Source organism: Neophocaena asiaeorientalis, unplaced genomic scaffold (assembly GCF_003031525.2).
Source record: "Neophocaena asiaeorientalis asiaeorientalis breed wild unplaced genomic scaffold, Neophocaena_asiaeorientalis_V1.1 scaffold78, whole genome shotgun sequence".
Classification (NCBI taxonomy): domain Eukaryota; kingdom Metazoa; phylum Chordata; class Mammalia; order Artiodactyla; family Phocoenidae; genus Neophocaena; species Neophocaena asiaeorientalis.
Window position 1 is genome coordinate 14,464,410 of NW_020175018.1, and position 12,945 is coordinate 14,477,354.

General features: G+C 56.8%; 1 protein-coding gene and 1 pseudogene across 1 annotated transcript in view; one reads left to right on the forward strand and one right to left on the reverse strand.

The window, feature by feature from the left end:
- Positions 1-12,945, forward strand: part of NCS1 (neuronal calcium sensor 1) — a 51,661-nt gene that overhangs the window by 14,285 nt on the left and 24,431 nt on the right. The window contains exon 3 of the mRNA XM_024762217.1: positions 2,020-2,044. Within this exon, the coding sequence (XP_024617985.1) occupies positions 2,020-2,044 (25 nt within the window). The remainder of the gene's footprint in view (positions 1-2,019; positions 2,045-12,945) is intronic.
- On the reverse strand, positions 10,586-11,450 carry LOC112411216 (1,2-dihydroxy-3-keto-5-methylthiopentene dioxygenase pseudogene; annotated as a pseudogene).

Here is a 12,945-nt window from a genome sequence, read left to right on the forward strand (position 1 = left end):
CCTGGGTTCTGGAGGCACAGTCCTGGCCCCTGGCCCCACCCAGTCACCTTGGGTGACTTCTGGCAAGTAAGCAGACCTGCCTGAGCCTCAGTCTCCTCATTGGGAAAATGGGGTCACACCTACCTATGGGAGTCTTATGCCCGTGAAGAGCACCAAGCACTTTAATCTTCACAGCAAGCCCATTTGACAGATGAGGAAACTGAGGCTCAGAGAAGGGAAGTACTTAGCCCAAGGACACACAGCTAGGAAGCTGTGGTGCTAGGTTTAAACTCAGGCCGTCCGGTCTGGCTGCAGAGTATAAGCCTCTAAGCTCCCAGCTGTGCTATGGTGGGACTCCTGTGTCTCCAGCTTGGGTTTTTAAGCATCAGCCCCTCAGCCCCTGCTGCCCTTCACTGCCAGGTGTGGGTGGCAGGTGTAGGGCAGCCCACCCTGAGTTAGACCACGGACACTTCCCTTTCCACCCCGCTGCTGGACTCCCTTCCCACCCGCTACCCTCTGCCAAAACTCTCTTGGAAAATTGCATTTTTTTACACCGGGTCTGGCTGTTCCCAGTAACCTACAGCTCTCACTGTTGCCTCGCTCTTTTTGTCAGCATCCTGCTTATGGACGGGGCTCTTCCTTAGCCTCTGATTGGGCTCGTGGGAGGAGAGCGCCGACGAGCTTGCAGATGGCTGAGCCACAGACCTGAGCTCAGACCCTCGCACTACCACTTCACGTCCTGCACATTTTGTAACTCAGTTTCCCCATTTGCAACCAGGGCAGAGTCACAGCTTCCGTGGGAGCACTGTCAGGGCAGCTGAGTCGAAGCACAGAGGCCCGCCCTGGTACAGATCGAGGCTCGCAGTGGGCACTCAGGACTTGGCAGCTGTTACGAGCTTGCTTTGAACAGTTTTTGAAAAGTAGCCTCAAGTGTGACCAGGCACAAATGGTGAGGTGGACCCCCTTGGGCCTCCCTCCTCACTTCTCTGGGAAGGGATGCCAGTTCCTTTATTCAGCTGACCTGCACCCAACACCCACCTTCCTGTCCATTCGTTCTTTCATTCATTCATTCATTCTACAGGCCTGTATTGAGCACATCCGAGTGCCAGGCCCTGTGCTGGGGATTCAGGAGTTTTCACACCTGTTCTGATTGAATTCCCAGGACAGCTCGTGTGGCGGGTACTATAACTATCATTCCCACTTTACAAACGAGGAAACTGAGGCATGGGGAGCTGGAGGTGCTCTCTCAGTCACTCCCCGCCCCCTCTGCCCCGAGAATGAGTGAGGCCTTAGAGGTGGTTAGATATTCTTGTTCAGTGATTTGAGCGAAATGACTGGTTTTGTTCCAACCTGAACCGATTCAGTACTTTTCATAAAAAACATTTTGTCGTTTGTTTCCTGATTCAATAAAGAATGACTGTTTGGGCTTGGCTGGAGGTTCAACTACTTTATACGGCTCATTCTAGCTTTTGGTGCACCCTTCTGTTCTCGTCTTGCCTATAAAAAGAACCCGGGACTGATGGCTCTGAGGGGCTGGAGGGATGGGTGGAGGAGGGGAAGGTGCTGGGTGCCGCCAGGGCCGAGGAGGGGGCTCAGCTTTTCTGCCCTGGCCCCCCGTGTGCAGGCAGGGCAGCTGAGAGCCTGGGGAAGCCAGTGACTTCTGTGACCATCCTGTCCCCAGGGATGCGAGACGGGGAAGAATTATGTCCTGCCTGCCCAGCCCAGGACTGCAGGGAGAGGCCAGCCTCTGCCCGCAAGAGGCTGATCTCAGCCGTCCTCCAGGCAGTGCGGTGGGCATCTGGAGGGGATGGGCCAGTGTTGTCCGCTGGGGGGTTAGACACAGAGCTCCTGACTGGGACTATTCACCGGGTGGGGTGGGAGTTGCAGACGCCTTCTTGTTCAGAGCTGGCTGGTGTCCAGACTTGGGCAGACTGGCTGTGGGCCGGGGTGGGGAGGGCAGGAAGGAGGCTCCCCTGTGTCTGTCTGTCCCCTAGGACACCTTCCTGAGCTAAAAGGCCACTTTTCTGTTTTCTTTTGCAGTTACCGAGAAGGAGGTCCAGCAGTGGTGAGTTTCCCCAAACTGTTGGGTGGGAGAGGGTGTGTTGGCTTTGTGTTGATGAGACGGCGGTCCAGCTGCCCAGGACAGCGGCACGTGGAGGACCCTCTGAGAGCGGCTTATCTACAAACCAGTCCAGGCAGCCTTTGTTCAGATTCCTTTGTTCACAGGAGATGACATAGATCCAGTTGAACTGGGATGGGGGTGGGGTGGTGGTGACTCCTTGCCTTGTGTGGCATCTCTAAGGACCACCAGTGTTAATTTCAGACTCTGCTCATCCAAGGGAGGGTTTTGGACCAGAAACAAGTCAGGAGACTGGATCCCAGGCCCAGCTTTGTCCCTAAATCGTCCCATGGCCTTGAGAAGTCTCTTCTCTAGAGTTCAGCCACCCTGTCTATAAAGTGATTGATTAGAGTGGATCAAGGATGGCAGATAGGTTTCTTTTTGGATGCCAGCTCTAATCAATCCATAGTAGCTGCCTGGAGTGCTGTGTTAAGAAGGATTCTGAGGCTGTATATCATGGAGCAAACGGAAAGTATAGCATCATTAATGCCTGGAAGGTCTGGAATGGATTAGTTATGCCTGCCCTGGGGCAGAGACGGGAGAGTGGTATACTGTCTGTCATTGTGGAATGTGGAGCAGACAGGGGAGACTCACACATGGTAAGGTGAACCTGAGTTGAGAGTAGGTGAGCGAGGAGGCAAGCTTGGAGACCTTCCAGAAAGTTTGGTGGCTTAGAAATGGACTCTGCTCCTACCTCTTCCTATCCAAGTGACCTCAAGTGATCCAACCCCCCTCAGCCTCCATTTCCCCACGTGTGTGACAGGAATGATGGGGCATCAGGGCGACATTCCCTGTAAAGGTCCCAAGAGATGACAGCCCTGGCAGTGGTCTTCCGTCGACTGTTCAGATGGGGAGCTGAGGCCTACAGATGTGCCCTCCCTCACAGCAGGCCGCAGCAGGGCCCAGGCCACGAGACGCCTGGTGGAGCCCTGCTGGGGGCAGGGCCAGGCTCCCCAGGGGCCACTGCTTACACCTTCCTGTCCTTGAGTCCAGGTGGCAGAGGGGGAGAGTTGTGGCTGCCCTGCTTGGCTCTGCTGACCCCTTGCTGGAGACCCCGGCTAGGTGGGCAGGACCTGGGTGGTGAGCTGGCTGTGCCCCACGGTGGGAGTGGATGCAAAGGGAGCAGCTGCCACTCCCTTCTTCCTCCCCCACATCCTGGGACCCAACAGGTGGGCCTGACCTGCCTCTGACCTCATTTTCCACTTCCGCACTTCCCCAGGTGAGCATTCCAGAAATACTGCTGCTTCTAGGTTTTTTTTTTTGGCTGCGTTGGGTCGTCGTTGCTGTGCGCAGGCTTTCTCTAGTTGCGGCGAGTGGGGGCTAATCTTTGTTGCCGTGCACGGGCTTCTCATTGTGGTGGCTTCTCTTTGTTGTGGAGCACAGGCGCTAGGCGCGCGGGTTTCAGTCATTGCAGCACGCGGGCTCAGTAGTTGTGGCTCACGGGCTCTAGAGCGCAGGCTCAGTAGTTGTGGCATACGGACTTGGTTGTTCCGTGGCATGTGGGATCTTCCTGGACCAGGGATCAGACCCGTGTCCCCTGTGTTGGCAGGCAGATTCTTAACCACTGTGCCACCAAGGAAGTCCTTGTTTCTAGGTCTTTATCTGTGAGGCTCTCCCTCCTGGATTGCCCTACCCGGCCTTCCCGAGCCTTTGTCACTCACTTTTCCCACCCTTCCTTTCGGGGCCATCTGAACTCCACTCTCCCAAGGCTTACCTAAGTCACCTCCTCCAGGAAGCCTTCCTGGATTCCTCATCTGTACATAATCCCCCTCCTTCCTACATGGCAGCCAGAGGGGTCTTTGTTGAGCAAATATTTAACAATGCCAGGCTTCTGCTTAAACTCTCCCTGGACGCAGGTGAAGTCTGCACCTCTGGCATGGTCACGTGGTTACGAGGCCCGGCTCAGGCCAGCCTTGCTGTGCCGACCCCTCTGGCTGCCGTTTCCTCCTCTCCTCTGCCCTCTGCCCTCTGGCCTGCCCAAATTGCTATCTGTTCCCGAATTCACCTTACTTTCTGGGGCTTCCTGACCTTTGCCTGGGCTGTTCCCCCTTCTGGGAACACCCCTCCTCCTCTTTGCTTGGCCACCACCTCCTCACCCTCAGGCCTCCTTCCCTGAAACCTCCTGAGCCCCCAGCTTGAGTCAGGGGCCTCCTCTGACCTCCCACAGCCCAGTGTCACAGCTGGGGACACACCAGGCACAAACAGGGCACACCTGGGACAAACAGCAGTTACAGGTCTGCGTCCCCCTCCGCCTCCCCTCCTGGCCTTGAGGCCGGCTCTGCCCTGTTCACTGCTGTGTCCCCAGGGCCTGGCCACAGCAGGTGCTCAGCACCCATTGTCGCCCCGAGGTGCTTCACGTACACATTGTCATCGACTTCTGGGCGCTGTCCCGGGGGCTGCCATGGTTTATCATCTCCATGGCAATGGGAGAACTAAGCTGAGGCTCAGAGAAGGTCGGAGCAGGGATGAGGACGAGGTCTGTCCTTGCAAGGCGGCAGATGCCTCCCCAGTGCTGCTGGGTGCTGGGTGCGCTCTCAGATGTGGCCTTGTTCATTTTGTCCTCATAGTCACCCAGAGCGGGGTCCCACCATGGCATTCCCTAGACGAGGCTCCCGAGCCCCAGGAGGTGCAGGGCACACCTGAGCCCTGGCATCCTCCCCCGCTCCCCTTGGTCGTCCCCAGGAGAGACAGGAGGCAAAGTGGCCAGAAGGGATCCGGAACCAGGGCTTGAGCTGAGCAACCTTGGACAAGTTACTGGACTGCTCGGTGCCTCAGTTTCCCCATCTGGAAAGTGAGGGTGGTAATCGTCAAGCTTTATAGGAATACTGTGAAGAATAAATGAGCTCATTCCTACACAGCGTCTGGAACAGAGCCTAGTAATAAGTTCTCTGTTTTGTTAATAATGCTAATTAATAACGCTGATCAGTGTAACCATGGAGGGATCCTGAGATTGAGGGTCCTCTCCTCACTGTGTAGATGGGGAAACTGAATCCCAAACAGGTGGAGGGATTTTTGTTCCTTCATCAAGCTGACATCTGAGCTATGACCTGGACAACAGGACTCAACCGCAGAACAGCGTTCCAGGTGCAGGGAACGGCAAGGACAGAGGCTCAGCAGTGGGAAGGGGCTTGGTGTGTTTGAAGAACAGCAGGGAGGCCAAGGAGGCCGGCCTGGAGGGGACAGTTGAAGCTTCTACAACACAACCAGGGCCCTTGTGATGCCCAGACCTTGCTGTAGGGGAACTCTCTCTAAAGAGCTTATAAAGAAAAAAGTAGATCTTTTCTCTGCCACAAAGTTCCATGGACCTCAAGTAAATGCCCTTTGATTCATTTTGGTGGTGCCTTCCTCTAACCCTCCTGGGTCAGCCCACCACCCACCTCACTGTTGTATCCTAGAATGGTTATACCCCACAGGGTGAAGGCAGACTAGGGATGGCTAAACAGCGACACTCATACCACCACTCTCCCCACCTGTGTCCACAGCAGACATCAGTAATGGATCACAGATTATGGCACTCTGGATCAGTCTCCTCCAGTGCTGTGGGCAGACCGTGTAATTATTCTTAGCACACGAAATGAACCAATTTGTAATCCCATGATGGGCCTACACCTCCCTTGTTCACTGGGACCGTAACACAAGACTGCTGGATCAGAGGCCAGATCCATGCAGCCTGCTATCCCCTCTGTCCTTTGCACAGGAAACAAACGGGACAATCACCTGCATCCCAAGTGCCCGGGCCCATTTCAGAGGATCCTTTCTCACCACGGCCTCCAGCCATGCCCTTTCATGTCCTAAACTGCCCTCTGGCACCTGATAGCTGGGGAATGCCTGCCCTTCCTTGGGAAGACTGAGGTTCCTGAGCCCAGACTACCAGGGCAGCAAACAATTTAGCACCAAACCATCTGGGGTGGGATTGGGAAATGGGAGGGAGGGGCACGCGGAGAGCAGCGGGGTCGCAATGGACAGAGTTTTCCTATCCCACCTGTGACATGTGTGGGTGGATTCAGCCAGGGCGGCTTCAGTTTCCTCCTGTGTTTCTCTCTCTCTCTTGCTTAAAGCCCTTCGTGGCTTCTTACTGCACTTAGAATAAAGACCCAGCCCCTTTGCCTGGTCCTCGGGGCTCCCCAAGGTCTCTGGCCTTACCCTCTCCCCGGCTTACCAGGCACCAGCCACACTTACTGTCCCTCAGCCATGCCACGCTCCTTCCTACCTCAGGGCCTCCATCCTTGCTGTTCCCTCTGCTGTTCCCTCTGCCCCAGATCTTGGCATCTTCGCTGCAATGTCACCTCCTGGGAGAGGTCTGCACTGACCACCCTGCCCCTGTTCCTCCAGCCTGGTACAGGATCATCTTGTTTGGTGCTGACTTTCAGTAGCTGCTCCCCAGAATAGGAACCAGACCCAGGGGTCTTCTGTGACTCTGTGACTTGTCCTGGGCCACCCAGTGAGCAGAAGCAGAGCTGGGCACGTCCCAGGTCCTCCAGGAGAGCTGAGGCCCCGGGTGGTCAGGAGCGCAGACCAGGCAACAGGGATGTGATGCCTGAGCCGGGCCAGCTGGGTGCTCACCTCACACCCGGCTTCGTGCTGGACACCCATGGTGTCATCTCTGCTGCTCCTAGCTCTGTATTTGGCAGAGACGGGAGGAGGCTGGGGCGTCGGGAGGTGGGGCCAGTGTCAGGTCCACAGCCAGCCCGAGGCCCCTGCCCACCGGATCCCTTGTTCTTGACCAAGCTCCATTCACCACAATGGAAGATCGGGAACCTCGGTGGGGACTGACTAGGAAACTGTAGCAGGTCTCAGGCCCTTAAAGGCGACCGGGAAATTGTGATCACCTGGAGGGTGAAGGGAACGCCATCCCAAGGGGGAACAGCAGGGCACAAATAGTGCCCCAACACAGTTCCATGATGAAGAAAGTGGAGGGAAAAGAAGATGGAAAGGAGACTGGCCAGAGGCTAGAAGTGGGTGTGCTGGGGGGGGGGGGGGGGGCATCATGGGTATTCTTTTTTCTCTTATATTTTCTATTTTACAAGTTGTCTGTAATGCTTTTGTTACATTTATAATAACCAAATAACCCGATGGTATTGTAACAAAAATAGTGGGCGGAAGCAGGAGGAATTCTGCAGCCGCCTCCCACAGGGCCAGCTGTCAATCCTGGACCCTCCTTCGCAGTCACAGCTGTGGGTAAGGAGGCCGCCGCCAATGCCGTGGGGTCAGTCCAGGAACAGCCCGTTTTACAGATGAAGAAACTGAGGCTCCGAGGGGCAGAGACGCTTGCCTGGGTCTCACAGCTGTGTGTGTGTGTGTGTGTGGAGTCTGGGTCCAGCTTGCTGGCCTCCATGGCCTGGGCTACGGAGGCTCAGCTCTGCTGGCTCTGGCTTTGGGAAACCCCACAGAGCTGAAGGCAGTGGAGGATGGGGGAGGGGAGAGGAGCAGGGAAGAGGCCTCATCCTCATGGATGTGTTCGAGCCCCTCCTCCAGGATCGTCTGAAGGCAGGTCTCCAGGGAGCTGGGAGGGGAATGCCAGGGGAAGGGAGGTGTTTGAAAAGATAATGGGAGAACAGTTTCCCAGGGCCGCTGTGGCAGTCCCTGATTGCAGCTGGGGGTTATGCTTTATTATTTATCCATCTATTTACTTCCCACTTTCCACACTGCAGCGAGCAGCATCTGCCGTACTTAACCCTGGCGGGGAGGGAGGTGGGCATGGAGGGCTATGCGAGGCTTGCTTCAAGCTGGGTCCCAGAGGGAACTGCAAGCAGTGAATTCCAGAAAGTCCCAGCAGGCTGGTGCCTTTGGGGACCCAAGGCCCTGGCGGCGCTGGGGATGCTGGGGGCCACAGAGAACGGGATGCTGAGCTGGAGTTGGACCCGTGCCTCATGGCCAGCGTGCATTCATGCATTCACGCATTCATTCATTAATTCACTCCCTCATTGCTCCCTCATGCCTTCATTCACTCACTCACTCATTCATCTGGTCACTTATTCACTCCCTCATTCATTCAGTCACTCATTTGCTCCCCATTCATTCATTCAGTCACTCTTTCATTCAGTCACTCCCTCATTCACTCCCTTACTCCTTCATTCATTCTCTCACTCTTTCACTAATTCATTCATCCGCTCACTCATTCCTTCATTCATTCGTTGGTTCATTCATTCCGTAAATCTTTACTGAGCACCTATTATGTGCCAGGCCCATGGCCAGCACTGGGGGCAGCAGGGACTGGGGGAGACGAGGTGCTGGAGTCCCCTGGGGGACACAGGCTGGCGCAGTGGCGGTTAGAGGCGGGGTGGGAAGCTTACAGGGCGGAAGCCCAGCGTTGAGTCGGGAGTGTTTTATAAGTGGCACTCAGCCTTCAGTGTTTTTATGAAGTGACAGATTTCTTTTTTTTTCCCCTTTCCCTTTTAAAGAGGCTTAAGAACGCAGTTGTCAAATCTGGGACTTTTTTCTCTCGTCTCCACCCCGTCGTGGAGAGCTGGTTCCCAAGCACAGTCAACCGTGCCGAAAACCTGTGCTCTGGTGGCTGGAAACTGGGTGTGTGGAGCTCAGGAGCCGTGCCACGTCCCAGGCTCGGTTCCACAGCTTCTCCTCCCATCCGCAAAGAGAGTTGAGACCCCTGCTCTTGAACACGGTTGTGGGAGGGGTGGTCTCCATATAAATTCCTCAGAACGCTGTTTGTGCCTCACTCGCCCTCCCCGGCCTAACCTGCACCAGCGACAGTGCCGGGACTGCTGCTGCTTCCACCCTTGGTCTGGAGTCAGGCAGAAGGCACTGAGGAAAGCAGGCCACGGAGGCTTCGGGCCTCGCTGGTGACTGGCCGCACACAGAGGCGGTGGCAGGGGTCCAGTTGTGGCTCCCCATTTGCTAACTGTGCAGCTCCAGTAGGTATTTACTGAGCACCTGCGGTGGGCCCTGCAGATTCGGGGTGAGCTAGAAGACGGGGTCCCTGCCCTGACGGACCCTGTGGTGCACTCACTGGCCCGGGCATCATACAGGCTACAGGCACAGCTGCGAGGCCCAGGCCAGGGACAGGGTGCTGTGAGTGTATCAACCGGTGTGTGGACTGGGGTCTTGGGTGGCCAGAGCGGGCTTCTCTAGGGGAGATGCACTGAAGCCAAGAAAAAAGGTGGGAAGGAGGAGGGGAAGGAGTGGGCCGGGCAAAAGAAATGCCGTGTGAAGGCCCTGAGCCAGGAGACTTAACAGCCCCCAGCCTCAGTTTCCCCATCTGTACAATGGGCGTAATAATCATCCCCTCCTGGGCCTGTTGGGACGATTTGGTGAAATGGTGCCTGGAAATCACATAGCTCCGTGCCCGGCTCTCAGTAGGTCCCTGTTATTCAGAATTGCAGATCAGTGGAAGGCAGACACTGGGGAAGACCCTTTCCCCCGCTTTGTGGGGGTCCCCAGAGACCATCTAGCCCCGTGGTTCTCCACTGGAGTGATTCTGCTCTGGGGGGATATTTGGCACCGTCTGGAGACACTTTGGGTTGTCATAACCTGGGGCGGGGGTGCTCCTGGCATCTAGCAGGTGGAGGCCAGGGATGCCGCTAAACCACCGGACAGACCCCCATGACCAAGAATCATCTGACCCCAAATGTCAGTGGCGTGGGTAGAAAAACCCTGATCGAGTCTAAGTCACTTATTTTACCAGCAGGGAAACTGGGGGGCATTGCAGGGAAGGGGTTTTCTCGGGCCCCTCTCACAGTGAGACAGGATGGGCCAGGTCTGGAGCTCAGGGCAGGCCCCAGAGCAGGTTTCCAGGTAGCAGCGTGTCTGAAGGAGAGACGGGGTGAGGGCGGGGAGAGGGAGAGGCCCAGGCCTGTTGGAACCTGAGCCTGGATCAGGGATGGGGCTGCAGTCACGTACCTCTCTCAGTCATCCTGGGATAGAATTCTTGGGCAGGAACTCTGTTATTTTTAAAATTTTCATTTATTTTCTTTTAACGTTGAGGCAGCTACTATATTTTGAGCAAGAAAGTGGCATAAGCAAGTGTGTGTCCCCCTAACGTGCCAGCTCGTCCCCCACGGCGCCCCACCGCCCCCCAGCTTCCCCCGTGTTTGGGAGAAAAGCATCTTTTCTCTGCCCAATCCTGTCATCCACTGTCACCCCTCTGCACAAGGCAGGCATGGCCTCGCCTGGTATCTGCTTAAAGTCCAAAACTTGTCCAGATGGCGCAGCTAAATGGCTGCATCTGGGGAGATGAAATTCGTTTGGTCAGAGCTGAAGGCACCAGCTGACACAGGGCCACTGACCACTGATCCTGAATCAGAGAAAATGAACGGATTTGCCCAGATTTCCACAGGTGCTTCCATGTACGAACAAGTTCTGTAGCCACTTCCATTAAAATGTATTCTGATCCAACAGTCTTGCAGACGAAAGCTCACCTAGCCTCAAGTCTACAACACAAAAGCAAGGAGAAAATGACAGATTTTCTGCTGCCATCACATCTGGAACCTTCACAAGGGGGGCCGGGGTGCACGAGGCCCCAGGGCACCGCTAGGCTGTCTGCTCCAGCAATTCCAGGTTCTGCCTCTGGGCCTCGAAGTTTGTCAGCCGGCCGGTTGTATGCCGTCCACACCGGGTCTCCCACAGACAGCCGCATGGCCTTCTCGTATTTCTTCCCGTCCGGTGTGAAACGGTGGTAAATCCCGGCAGGGAGAATGATCGTGTCTCTTTTCTCCATGATGGTCCGGATCCACCTGTCCTCTTTATCTCTCACGTCAAAGTACCCACTGCCATCCAAGATGACGCGAATCTTGTCATCCAGGTGTAAATGCTCCTTGTAAATCATCTTGATCTTTTCTTCGTAATTTTGTAGTCTGTCTCCACCTATGGTTATTATGTCCATCCAGGAGTAGATTCTCTCTTTTCGGATCTTTTCTAATTCTGGATCAGAATTGTAAAGGACCGCGAGCCTGCGCAGCTGCTCCAGGCCGACCGGGCGCACAGGCTCCGCGTGGTGGAGCCACGGCAAGTTGTCAGCCGAGTCGTCCATGTACCAGGCCTGCGCCGTGGCGGGGCCGGGGACACCGCCGCCTGGCCCCAGACCTGCTCTGCGACCTGCTCAGGCTGGTCACAAGAGCTCTGTTATTAAGCCGCAGCTCCCTTGGGTGCCTGCCGTGGGGTGTGGGTGGGGGTGTGTGCCTGGGTGAGTGTCCTGGCTCGGCCCACCACGGGGGCTGGGCTGCACCTCGGAATCGGACCATGGCAGGAAGTCCTGGCCTCAGAGCTGTGAGGACCTGAAGGGCAAATTTGGGGCCTGGGGCAAGTGGGGCATCTGGGACAGACCTCCTCCTCTCTGCTTCAGCGAGACAGGGTGCCCCCCATCTTCTGATGACGAACGATGGATGCGGTTATGCATTGTTTGGGGAGCAGGCTCTTGGCTTTCCATGGGGCTGGGGCCAGTGCAGCCTGGTGAAGAGGGAGCCTGGGAGGCAGGAGTCCCAGGTGTGAGTCCTGTTTCTGCTGCTAACTTGCTGTGTGACCTTGGGCCAGTCTCTCTCCCTCTCTGGGCCCCAGTTCCCCATCAGTCCCCAGAGGGGTGGGCATATATCTGTGGTGCTCTAACCATCTGCACGGAGTTCTCAGGTTCTGACCACGGTGCCTGGGGCTTAGGAAGAAGACGCCTGACACCTGGCCTCTCCCTCTCTCTGTGTGTTCATTCATTCATTCGTTCATTCAGCTCATTCATTGAGCTCACTGGACATTTACTGAGCCCCTGTTACGTGCCAGGTGTCAGGGCACCGGGGGGTGGAGGACACAGCCTGGTGGCAAACATGACACAGCGTGGTTCACGCTGCGCTGGGGTCGTTCAAGGGGTGGGGGAGCAGATGAACGGGTACAGGGACCTGCAGGCCCAAAGGCCTGGCTGCTGGATGGCATGGCAAGCTCTAGAAAGTGCGGCAGGGTGTGGAATATGGGCGGCGGCGTGGGGCGGTGAGGGTGTGTGGCCAGAGGAGGCGGGGCCGTCAGGCTGGAGCAAACCCTCATCCATTGGGCCCCCGACGGGGTGGGCCTGCTGCTAATGGCACCAAGGGAGCTGGGGCCCCACAGTGACAGTGACAGTCTCTGCAGGAGAAACCAGATAGTCCCCCGGAGGCTCCCCACCGAGGCCAGCCTGCCTGTACCCACCTGCACTGTCTTCCCTCCTAGGAGCCGGGCGCCCGCGGGGGCCGGGCCTCGAGACGTCCCTGGGCGCCTTTTGTTCTCCCTTTATTGTTTTTAATAATCTTTTCAAATTACTCAGGTGACACACAGCCATTGTGGGGAAATGGGAGGCTCTGGGGGACACGAGGGGAAGCGATGGCCCCCCCTCTGGCCTCCAGAGCCGGCTGTGCCCCCCTGTGGTCATCACGGTCTGGCGCCGGGCCTGTTCCCTCCTCCTGCCCAGGGACCCGTCCTGCCCAGGGGCCTGGGGTCACGGACCAGATCTTGGCTCTGAAACGCTCCTCTCTGGCTCTGCGTCCTGGCCCAGATGTGAAGGTTTGAGTCTGGAACACCCAGCTGGGAAAGAGGCTTCAAGGGGAGGGACCCGGAGGGGCCGAGTCCCTTTCTGGTACCTGCTGTGGGAGGGGCCCTGACCTCTGTGCCTCAGTGCCTTCATCTGGGAAATGGGGATCACTGAACCCACTGAGCAGGGCTGAGTGGCGACTGCAGGAGGAACCGCCCATGAAGGCTTAGGCCAGTGCCCGGCACGGGGCTGTTGTCAGAGGTGCAGGTGGTGCAAGATGGGGCAGCGATCCTGGTTACTGGGCCGGGCCCGCCTCCCTGGGCCTCTGGCCCCTCGAGGTGCCCCAGGGGGTGGGTGGGGAGGCACGCACAGGCCCAGCCAGTTTTTACAGCCATGCTTGCTGGGG